At 34.1% G+C, this 13,003-nt stretch overlaps 1 protein-coding gene across 1 annotated transcript in view; it reads right to left on the reverse strand.

The window, feature by feature from the left end:
* Nucleotides 1-10,309, reverse strand: part of LOC107732080 (gamma-1-syntrophin-like) — a 32,042-nt gene extending 21,733 nt beyond the window's left edge. The window contains exons 1-2 of the mRNA XM_016543327.1: nt 10,173-10,309; nt 5,355-5,404 (exon numbers count right to left, since the gene is read on the reverse strand). Coding sequence (XP_016398813.1) covers nt 5,355-5,381 — 27 coding nt within the window. The 5' untranslated portion in view covers nt 5,382-5,404; nt 10,173-10,309. The remainder of the gene's footprint in view (nt 1-5,354; nt 5,405-10,172) is intronic.
* Nucleotides 10,310-13,003: the final 2,694 nt, after the last annotated feature.

The raw sequence follows: 13,003 nt of genomic DNA on the forward strand, positions 1-13,003 counted from the left end.
CATAAAAAAAACATTTCTAATACAAAAGAACAAAGACTGAATCAAAATATTAATGTGTTATAAATTACATATGTATATATTATATATATAGTAAATAAAAAGTTATATATATGCATACACACATATTATATATTAATAATATTATATATTAATTATGTGCGCATATATAGGCTACACACACATTAAAAGTAACAAAAGAACAAACAAATCTAAACAGTATGTACTGATTTTTATTAAATTATATAGCCTATGTATATGTGTGTATATATAATCAAATTCTATATACACTCTAAAAAATGCTGGGTTATAAAGGGGCAAACCCAGCTGTTGGGTTGTTTTGACCCAGCAGTTGGGTTGTTTTGAACCCAACCGCTGGGTCAAAACAACCCAATAGCATGGTTTGTCCCTTTTTAACCCAGCGCTGGGTTATATTTAACCCAGCATTTTTTAGAGTGTACTGATATAAAAATTATAGTTAAACTAATTTGGAGTATACTACTTGTGCACAATGCACATTTCTTAATATTAAGCCTAAAATGTGTTTTAATGTCACTATTGATGAGGATTGTATGATCTTTGAATAATATCGGTCTTTAAATGCAAGATATTTCAAGTGTACCTGAAGTGTACTCGCACACTCTAAAAAATGCTGGGTTAAATACAACCCAGTGTGTATTTGTAGTATACTTAGCATGAAATAAATGTATATCAAATACATTTTAGTATATTTATTTTTCACTAGGGTAGTTAAAAATAAAACTGAAACTAAAATTAAAACTATAAAAAAAAATACTGAAATAAAATATGAAAATCTTTTATTTCAGCTAATTTCAGTTATTTCACTTTCATTTAGTTTAACTTGATGTACTAAAATAACTAAAACTAAAGTATAAAAATTAATAAAAACTTTATAAATAGAATAAAAAAGACAAAAACACAACAAAATTACTAAAAAATTTAACAAACTAAAATTAAAACTGAAAACATAATAAAAATTGATTCAAAATATGAATAAAAACTATAATAATATCTAATACTAAAATAACACTGGTCTCCTTTTATAGCATAGTGTTTGTGACCCTGGAGCACAAAACCAGTCTTAAGTCGCTGGGGTATATTTGTAGCAATAGCCAAAAATACATTGTATGGGTCAAAATTATTGATTTTTCTTTTATGCCAAAAATGATTAGGATATTAAGTAAAGATCATGTTCCATGAAGATATTTTGTAAATTTCCTACTGTAAATATAATAAAACTTAATTTTTGATTAGTAATATGCATTGCTAAGAACTTCATTTGGACAACTTTAAAGGTGATTTTCTCAATATTTTGATTTTTTTGCATCCTCAGATTCCAGATATTCAAATAGTTGTATCTCGGCCAAATATTGTCCTATCATAACAAACCATACATCAATGGAAAGCTATTTATTCAGCTTTCAGATGATGTATAAATCTCAATTTAAAAAAATTGACCCTTATGACTGGTTTTGTGGTCCAGGGTCACATTTTATGTATCCTAAATACATTACACACAAGTAAAAATACTTTCACACTTTCTGCGTAATTAAAAAAAAATTAAAGCTTGATTTAAAATAATGCTCAATAAAAAATATTCTGCTAAGTGATATCTATATGTAGCTTGCTTTTTCTTTTGTTTTCTTCACACATCATGCTTCACATTGCAAACTTGTTAGCTTTAATAAAAATGAACCCCATGGACATAAAAGTGAAGAAACACCAACAAACTAAATATTTTGTGTGATGCAATTATTATCATTTCAACTAATTGCATGACTTTTAACAGTCGTGAAATCCATCTCACGTAACATATATTATTTTCAACATCTTGACAAACGTTGAATAATTTAAATGATTATTCAGTTAGTTTGCTAGTTGGTCTATTAGAGGCATGTAAACATATTTAGCCTTCATAAAATGATCTAATCATCATAAATTCAGAAGAAACTTACAGTGAAAAAAGACTGCATCCCTAGATAGTTTATTCAAGAATTTTTGTCAATACATATTTCATAATTTCACACTCTAAAAAATGCTGGGCTAAATATAACCCAGCGCTGGGTTATATTTAACCCAGCATTTTTTAGAGTGCACATTGTAATATTTTTGCCAACATCATGGTGCTTTCATTATTATTTCATTAAAGCTTTTTCCGCTTTGAAATGTTGCATAAAACTGACTCTGTGTATATTTTGGCCTTTCCGCTTTTTAGCACAGTAAAAAACTAAATAAAATAAATTCCTCAGGGCCCAGTTGTGTTGTAAGACTCGTTCCTATGATGATCAAATTGGTTGGTAAGCAGTTGCTCATAAAATAGGAAAGAGGCCTGGATTTTCTGTTGAGTCTGGCATCTGCATCATTGCGCTTTCTTGCAAAGTCAGTCAAATACTTTACACCAGAATTAAATTTATTCCATAACTTCAGTTGCTAGGACACATGCTTGATTCTGTTGCCGTAGCAACCAAGTGTCAGCCATTTTTAGTGTACCCTTGAGATTTTCAGTCAAAACATGCTCAGACATAGACTATGGCCATTCCAGAATTGAAATTACTGTAGTTCTGTCAGGACCACTATCGTCAAAATGATAGATACTTAGCATAAAGTTTGGTTTGGCGGTATGGTTCTGTTCTGGGCAAAAACCTCCCTGCCCATCCATGCAGCCTGTCATGAATGAGCAGGGAGAGCAGCAATAATAACCCCCCTAGGGTTAACAGAACAGAACAAGGCAGATATCATTAATGTACTTAAAGATATTTAAGTGTAACACTTTATTCAAGATAAAGGAGTCTTGATTAGCAAGGAATATCAGAAAGCCAAGTCCTGACTGTGGCGAAAGGAGGAGCTGGGGATGGAGGAGGGTAATTTGCTCCTGAGCAAGCTGAAAAGCTGCAGAATAATACTGAATAGAGCTTATATAGGAATGCCGCGATAGGTGTCGTATTCCTATAGGTAGATGTGATCAGCTGAGAACCAGAACTAACGCTAACGCTTAATTTAGTCCAGGAGGACTGCATTAATTCACACAATTAAGAAGAAGCACAGCCAATATGATTCTCATATTGATGCTTCAGCAAAGTTAAAACACCCACAGGCTCTGAAAAACTCCCTACCAGATTCTGTAACAAGTATAATCAAAAATGTTATGTAAAAAAAAGCAATTTTTTTCTGACCACAACATGTTGAATCTTGCCTTGCACATCATGTTTAAAAAGCACAGCAGTGTTTGTAAATAAACAGAAATACTTCTATCTATATACACAAGACTTATCCTCCTCTGAGCGCTCATTAATCTTCCACACATAAGCGCTCTTCTGTGTCCAAAAGCTATTAAATTTGTGCTCTCTGCATTCATAGTAGCCTTGTATCCCATTCCAAACTGCATTAATATAATGCAGGAGCCATCGAATGTCTTGCATTTTAACGAATTGAGAAGAACATCCAGATTAGTGGACGATCAATATTTCTCAGTAGCCGATAGACGCTGATATATATAGCATATAAAGTACAATCAGCCGGTCATTATTGCAAAATAAATCCTGACAGGGTGATCAAGACCACTAAATGAATAAATGCTTGGACTTAAATATTGATTCGAGTTGATATTATTTACTAATCTTGCATTTATATGATATTAAAGCGTTCGCTAAGAAAAACTACTGCAGTACATTGTGCAAAACAATCAGCCTAGAAACAAAATGAACATTGCTACAGTAATATTACAGTAATTTTAATAATGAAGTCTTCTGTGGTCATTTTCACTGTAATCCATAACAGAGATGCAAGATTTCACTATAGCTGCGTTTCTAAAAATGAGAGCGCAAGTTTGGGGTGTTGAGAGCAATCGGGTTCTTGAAATCAGGAAAAGTTCACCCAAAAATGAAAATTTGCTGAAGATTTTCCCCCTCAGGGTTTATGAAGCGAGAAGCTGCGAGTTGTAATAAACAAATCCATCATTATGACGTTTTTTTTTTTACTTCAAACTGTTGCTTCCAGCTAAAATAAAAGTCCTTCATAATATTGCTTTCTCCAGTGAAAAGGTTGTCTGAATCAGGAGAGAAATATGCACAGATCAAGCACTGTTTACAAGCAAAGACAGTCCAAAACAGTTCTAAACAAATATGTGGGTGGATTTTGATGTTAGAGAACAGCAGGGGACGGACTTTTTCACTGGAGGAAGGGTCATTATGGATTATGGACTGGCATTTTGGCCAGAAGCAATAGTTTAAAGTTAAAAATATCTTAATGATGGATTTGTTTCTTACAAACACTCAGCTTTTCACTTCACAAGACGTTAACTGATGGTGGTGTGGATTATTGTGATGTTTTTATCAGCTGTTTGGACTCTCATTCTGACGGCACCCATTCACTGCAGAGGATCCATTGGTGAGCAAGTGATGCAATGTTAAATTTTTCCAAATCTGATGAAAAAACAAACTCATCTACATCGTGGATGACCTGAGGTTAATACATTTTCAACAAATTTTCAAGTTTGGTTGAACTATTCTTTTAATAGTCATACTAATTAGGACACACAAATTAGTTTAAAATGCGTTTGTAATTGCTTATTATACAGTGCATTATAAAACTAATGAGATATCATTTCTTTCACTTTATAAACTATTAATATTAACAATAATAGACCACAGGAGCCAGTTGAGTCCTCTGCACAATGTGACTTTGCTGCAGCCTGGAATTGAACTGCTGGTTTCGTCTGGCCAGAGGAGAACTGGCCCCCCGTTGCTTTGACACAATCTGTATTGTTAAAAGCGCTATATAAATAAAGGTGACTTGACTTGACTTGACACTGGAAGGTGCTGCTGACCAAGAGCCGTCTAATAAATATATATATTACACATAAAATATGATTTAGCATACTGATGGCAAAAAACATTATGATTGATTATTTAGTCAATCATTAATCCATACCATTACACATTTTAATTATTTATAGTTAGATTTTTATGGCTTTTTACTTTCTATAATAGATTGTAATCCTCTTTATAATCCTTACATTAAGTCCTTATTGTGATCAGAAAATTAAAAGTATTACAGAGAATGAAACTGTAAATCTGTTGTCTGTTAAATAACTATTTGCTAGTCTGCAGACAGGGAAATTAAAGCAATCGGTTGTGACCTAACATCTTTGTTCCCCAGTGGAAAGTCAACAAATCCATTTATTTGATCGATGTGCTCCTGCCTCCCTCCACGACTACAGCGAGCATTTATTTGGATAGAGTTTTGTTCAGCAAATAATGCTGAAATAGATCTGTTACAATTTGTATGCGAACACTACTTTATCTAAAATAACAAAATGTTTCAACAGCAATACTTACCTCTTCATTTGAAGTCTTGAAATCCATGTGCTAAGGTCAGAGAAACAGCCCTTAGAGAGGAAAAAACATGAAAAAGAAAACCAATCACCATGTAATTAGAACACGTCGCATTAGCAAAAGCTAAATGTTATTGACCTGCAATGATAAATGGTGTTTGCAATGAAAGTTGCATATGTTGCAAAGCAAAGAAAAATTCATTATAGATAAATGAAAATGCATTCGAAATTAATCATTGCTTAGTTTGTGCAGTTGCTGGAGAAATACACAACTTTGCCTTGCATGAAAGCCCGCTTGGATGTGCACAAATTTAATCAAAACTATTCACAGCAAATTTGTTTTGACAAATAACAACAGCATCTGGACGTGCAAAGCCAAAGAGGAGGACGCGCTTTGATATTCGGTGTAAAAAGCTTTTTCTAAAACGCCTAAAAGTGTTACATTTTTATTTTGCTAACATGTGGATGGCAGAAGAGATTAACCAACCGGAAAGCAATAACCACTTCTGAATACGAATGCAAATGTGGCATTTCAAGTTGCTCGGAGGCCTACTAAATATATCAATGAGAGTTATTGTCAAACAATATATCAGCCTGTTTGGGATGGTCTCTGAACATGTACTGCAATTTCTAGTTTGCTGTACACGGTCTGCTTGAACGCTTCATTGTGCAATAAGAATATGGCATTCAAACAAACCCTATGGTTAGGTCTGGTGTTAATGTTATTAAACCAACAAGTGATAATAATATCTTCATTATTAAGATGTAAGATGAATGCCAAACCACAGTGAAGCATCATTAGCATAATTATTGAATCATGATAATGATCCGGTGGCGTCTACTCAATGACTATGATAGTCATAATGATGGACACAGATGGACAAATCTTGCAAAAACATATCTAAATCACATTTTATCATAAAAATGCACTATATTTCATTTGATTTGGGATGAAATATGACTCAGACATGCTGTTTGTGAGATTCACCCAGCAACAAATTTTCTGGTATACAATTATACTTATTTGTACAGGATGAATAAATCACTGGAGGCATTTCCTGCTGTGTTTTTCCAGTGCTGCTTTATAAATGTCTTAATAATTCACATTGTGAAAAGAATCACACAGCAGTAGCTGACCACAGCGCTGTTGTCGTTTAGCATTAAAATGCCGCTTGTGTACTAGAAGTACTAGTGAGCGCTAGGATTAAAACCATCCTGAAGATTGTTTCACAGAGGAATCACTTCTGCTATTTCATCTCCCAGAGTAGCACAAATTAAAATCACGACCAGTGGAGCACATTTAATCAGAACAATCGCATAATTCGCACAGTCTGAAACCACTCAGCGGAGCAAATGTGGAGAGATTACAGCTCTATCTGCCAGTTTTTTTTTTGTGTGGAAGCTTGTTTCTGCTATGGGATAAAATAATTAAACTGTAATTGCGATTTTTTATCTCACAATTCTGACTTTTTTCCCTCAGAATTCTGAGTTCACATCTCGCAAATCAGTTTTTTTCCGCCACATAATAAAAAAGGTAATTGACTTTTTATCTCGCAATTCCGACTTTTCTTGTAAGAACTGCAAGTTTATATCTCACTTTTTTTTTTGTTTCTGCCACAGAATGAAAAATAAAAAAGGTAATTGACTTTTCATCGCACAAATCTGAATTTTTTTCTTGCAATTGCAAGTTTATATCTCATAATTCTGACTTTTCTAATCAGAATTGCAAGTTAAATTGCACAATTCTGAATTAGGGCTGTCAACAAAAAAATTGAATTTCCACATTGAATTTTAGGTCTGCGTCAGCCGTCAGGCAGCCTATCAGTGGCGCACGAAATGCGACGACGATGTAAGTGTCTGTGTAAGTGTAAGCATCAGTGTAGAGAAGATGTTGTTTATGTCAAAACTGAAACCAAGCCGTTCACACAGAACGCATATTTATCACATTTTCTAGAGGGACATCTATCAGCCCCTCTTGTGGCCTCAGGAGAGAAGCCAAAAGCGTTTTTTCCCCTAACTGAAATTACGCCTTTTAAATTCGAATATAATTCGAATTTTGAAAATATTTAAGTAGAAAATTCGAATTTAGTTTTTCAGTCATTTTGACAGCCCTATTCTGAATTAGAATTTCTTAAATCTCAGAATTCTATTTTTTTTGTTTCCGTCACAGAATAAAAAGTTAAAAAGTAATCGCGACTTTTTTATTTTACAGTTCTGATGTTTTTTCTTGGAATTCTGAGTTTATGTTTAACCATTCTGACATTTTCTCAAAATTCTAAGGGTTTTTTAGTTTCCCCCATAGAATTAAAAATAAAAAATGGTAATCGTGACTTTTAGATGGCGCCACCATCTGTAGAGCTTAGTGGCGAGTCTATATCTCACAATTCTTAGTTTAAATCTTACAATTCTGACTTTTTTTCTCATCTGGGAATTCTGAATTATGCCTTGGAATTCCGACTTTTTTTTCAGAATTCTGAATTTATATCTCACAATTCAGAGTTTATATCTCAGAATTGTGAGGGGAAAAATCAGAACTGTGAGATATAAACTCAGAATTGTGAGAAAAAGAAAAGTCTAAACTGTGAGATAAAAAGTCGCAATTACCTTTTTCATTTTATTTTTTTTTATCTCATAGCGGAAACAAGCTTCCATAGTTTTCACCATATTTTGTCTGTATTCCAAATGCAAGGACAGCCCGGCTATTTTCCCCCACTTTAATCAGCGTGCTTTTGCTCTAAGAGTGCTTGAATGGTAAAATGTTGGAACATTTCTCCATAAGTGGCATGTGCCATAAGATACCTTCATAAGCGAGATATATTGGCGAGCCCTTGGATTCCAAATTCCCCATTATATACCAAAAATTGACAAAAAGCCGTCTCAGTGATGAACCTTGTCCTCACATGGAGTGCACTTAAGAGGAAATAGCAATCTGAGGCTCATAACGGAGAGGATATGTGTCTCCAAAGCAGCGATGGTGAGTACCTCTTGAGTGCCATCTGTCAAAATGAGCTACATGACCCTTTAAAACCTCTGAGCTGGAGGAGACGTCGCGGATTGCTCAGAATTTCCACCACGGATCGATTCCAGCTAAGAAAGTCCTGGCAGAATACACAAGGCCTTCAGACAGCGGCTTTATGAATAATTCATTGGCGTGGCAAGAACGAGTGTTCCCTAATAAACATCTCTATGAGGTCTACAGGTCTTTCCACTCGCCTGCCATCTGAAATTTTAATTTCATTTATTTTGTAATTCGTAATATTTTTAATGATGATTCTCAATCGATTATTAAAGTAAATGATTTCAATCATTTAACTTTTTTTAAGAATAGTTTTTTTAGAATGTAGAACTTTTTTTTTTTTAATATTCTATTACATTTTTATTAAGCTCAAATCTCCTTTCATAGTGGCCTAAGGCACTTTTTGGCAATAGAAACCGATATATAAAAAATTATATCACAAACAATAATAAAAGACACAATATAACATTAAACTAAACACAGAAAGTTTGTTTTAAAAATTACACAAATAAAAAACATTTAGCACCCTAATAAATTCATAACAATGTCACAAAACATGTTTAAATCATATTCACCCCCCAAAAAAATGGATATTTTGCATTGTGACATTATGAAGCACATAAATTCTCATTATCACAATGCATTCCGACTTTTTAATTAATTTATTTTGCAATTCTTATTATTTTTCATGATGATTCTTCTTATATCCGTATTACTCTGACAAAGCAAATTATTTCAATTATTTTTTAAATCAAAATAAGCAATAATAAGAATGGGAGCCTATGCTTAACTGTGATGAAAATAAAGTAACAAAACTTGTACAAATAACAGGTTTGGTTTTGTTAATGCAAAATATAATCTTATATTTTTTTTCTATAACCCAGCATCATGAGATATGCCTTCAAACACGAACACTTTGTATTTTATAAAATTATTACCATGTATTATTGTTACAGTACTGGTTTATTAAAAACAACACCATGTGCAACACAGCTAAAAATCAATACCAAGGTCATTCTTATACATTCAGAGCTCATTAAATCGAATTTGCTGTGGCTTGCGACCAAAAATAGAAATGTTGTTGGGTGTTCTTCACCGTGACTACATAATTTACTATGTGTTGTTTCTATGCTTTGCTTTCTCTCAGTAACATGCCTGGCATTCAGCACATACAGTTTCACACTGACTCACTCGCTTTGTCGTTCTGTGAAAATGAGATGTGATTTGCATGTTAACAGGCCAGTGCAGTATGGCTTTTTTTTTTTCATCTGCAACATTATTTTAATACAGGCACCTCATCGGTTGGGCGTCTCACAACAATTCCTTGGGCCTTCTGGGAGATGTCACTAAGAATTACGTTTTCTGCATTGCAATGTACAGAGTGAAACACAGCATTCCTCTCAGTAGTACAAGAAATAGAGTCTAATATGCTTTCTAAAAACATGACAGCAAATTTAATTCGGCTAAGATGTTCTTAAAGGAACCGTTCACTCAAAAATTTTAATCCGTATGAGTTTGTCTGTGAAACACCATGCTGACGCTGCTCTTTTCCACCCAAACGAATGGTTATAGTGGCTGTCAAGCTTCAATAAGGACAAAAAAGCACCATAAAAATCCCATAAACTAGCAACCGTAGCACTCAAACCTGGGAAGAACCAAAGTCATGCCGGTTTGGAATGACACAAGGGTGAGTAAATGATGACAGAACGTTCGTTTTTTCGATGAACTATTCCTTTAAGATCACCTACTCAGCAAATGAGTCGATTTGTCAAGCTCCAGCTAGAGGCTTGGGTATTTTCGGCTTACCTCCAGGGAAAGATCTTCAGCACAGCACAGCATGGAGGTCAAGCCATGGGGAAGGAGGCAGGGGAGACTTTGCAGATGCTGGTTAAGGGCTGATGTTTCAGGCTTTTCTTCCTTTCTTTATTCCAGTACAGGGTGTTGGCCCTCAGGCCCAGCCAGAGTCCTACAGCTGCTGGAGTAAAGCAAGGAATTAGTAAGGTAGAATGATTTGATTAGCAAGGTCAACTCAGTGGATATTTTTGCTCTTTTTAGCTTCCAAACTTGTTAAAGTTTGGTCACTGTTAAGTCACCGTTAAAACAGTTTGCGTGCAAAGCTTTTCTAAAAAGTTGTTTCTTTAATTTCATCTCCTGCTGCTACAGAGTGTCATTTTTTAAATGTCCCACCATGAGCATTGCGCTTTTAAAATGCTGTGTCAAGTTAAAAACAGAAAAAATCAAGACCCCGGCATTCTGTTTCATTCAGCGTGAGCTGTTTTTCAGCTGTTTCCGAATGTAGCTGCGTTGGTCTGGTTTCAAATGGTGGAAAATGCAAATAAATCCAATTAACCTTATAATCTTGCAAAGTTAGGATACATTTTTTTATCCTTTTAAAGCAATAGAAAACACCCAAAATAAAATAACCACAGTGGTCACTATTCACTTTCTTTGTATAGTAAAGAGCAACTCGGAAATTCTGCTATTGAAATGGTTTCAAAAGACATGACGGGGAATAAATTATGGTGAAAGTTTCATCTTTTAGGTGAACTATTTCATTTAAATGGAGAAGAAAATGCCTTTCTTTTTCAAATGTTTTTGTTCTTTTTAAAGGCTTTGCATTTAATCAAATTGGCACAACCAGCATTGACTATTTAATATTACACTCTAAAAAATGCTGGGTTAAATACAACCCAGTGCTGGGTCAAATATGGACAAACTCAGCAATTGGGTTGTTTGCTGGGTCAAAACAACACAATTGCTGGGTTTGTCCATATTTCACCCAGCACTGGGTTGTATTTAACCCAGCATTTTTTAGAGTGTAATACTTAATTAATTAATATGAATGCATTTGTAAATGTGGTAATATATTCATAAATTGATTGACTGATATTAATATTAATATAATATCAATTGATTAATATAAACAAAATATTAATATCAGTATCAACACCAATTGCTTTTAATACTGTTTTATATTACATTAAAAACGCAGCACTGCTTTGTTTACAGTGGTAACCAGGAAACGCTGTATTGCTGCTGTTCCATTAGCGCCACCTGCTGTCAGAGAGTGAATTTGCTTCTCATCCAGCCCATCTGCTGTTTTTGTTTCGTGCAGATGTTTTATGTAGCATAGTTTCACAAAGCTAAGGTCAGACCATTCTGTTTTTGCTTTACATTTTGAAATTATACAATCTAATTTAAATAAAAAAATACTCATGCTACATGTAGAATGTTTGCTTGGATCGTGATTAAAATGCAGTGGTTCTGCAACTGTTTCATACATGCTGATTCATATAAAGGCACAGTCAGGGAAAAAAACGTGATAAACCATGAAACCTCCAAAATCCTAAAAAAAATTACAAAAAAACGTGATACAGATTTTTGGTCAAACCGACCAGCACTATACAATACTAATATGTGACCCTGGACCACAAAACCAGTCATAAGGGTCAATTTTTCAAAATTGAGATTTATACATCATCTGAAAGCTGAATAAGCTTTCCATTGATGTATGGTTTGTTAGGATATGACAATATTTGGCCGAGATACAACTATTTGAAAATCTGGAATTAGCCATGCATATTACTAATCAAAAATTAAGTTGTAATATATTTACAGTAGGAAATTTACAAAATATCCACATGGAACATGATCTTTACTTAATATCCTAATGATTTTTGGCATAAAAGAAAAATCATTAATTTTGACCCATACAATGTATTGTTGGCTATTGCTGCAAATATACCCCAGCGACTTAAGACTGGTTTTGTGGTCCAGGGTCACATATATTAAACAAATAATTACCAACATACAAATACGTCATGAAAAACCAGTGAATGCTGAACATTTTCAATGTTTAAAACAGTTCAAAACAGCAGCTCAATGAGATATTTTGACCTCTTTATTTGAAAACTACCAAATCCGAAAATACTTGGTTAGTAATGCATTGCTGCTGTCTAGAGAACGCATCAATCCCCCAATTGTAATGGCTTTATCTTTTCTTCAGGACTTTGAAAAGAAATATTGAATTCTGGTAATTGCGTTTAGTGGCCAACATTGAGAGCAAAACAATCTAAAGCAATTTACATCTCTTCCATTGTGAGCCTCGTCTTTTTCTCCCTCGTTCCCTGAGAGAGAGATTCTGAGACACAAATCACACAGTCAATACAGTCAAATTGAAACGCCAGGCTTCCAACAACACGACTAGCCTTTAGATTCATAATGTTAGTGCATGATTGCTTCCAAACTATTCAGCTCCGAGACAGTTTGCTAGTTTAAGAGCATTATCTGCAGGAATAGCAAAAGCATTAAACTATTATATGTGAAAGCATTCGGTTTGGTAGCTGTGGATAAGCTCCAAAAAAAGTAACAAGACGTATGTTTTGTAAATTGCCTACTGCGTTAACTCAGTCTTGGAGTTTGCAGGGGTTTATTTCAACAGAACATAATGCAATGTGATCTCCCATCCTGAGGCTAATTCATCTATGGCCGTTCTGTGCATGTTTCTACATGCTGAGCTTTATTTCACACATTTAATTTCACAACCCCACGATTTTCCCTCTGAAACATCTAAAATAAAACATTATTTGTCATCGTTAAAACTGCATTATGCACGGCTGACTCATACAATCTTGCTT

Source organism: Sinocyclocheilus rhinocerous, unplaced genomic scaffold (genome assembly GCF_001515625.1).
Source record: "Sinocyclocheilus rhinocerous isolate Xijiao unplaced genomic scaffold, SAMN03320098_v1.1 scaffold97, whole genome shotgun sequence".
NCBI classification, from domain to species: Eukaryota; Metazoa; Chordata; class Actinopteri; order Cypriniformes; family Cyprinidae; genus Sinocyclocheilus; species Sinocyclocheilus rhinocerous.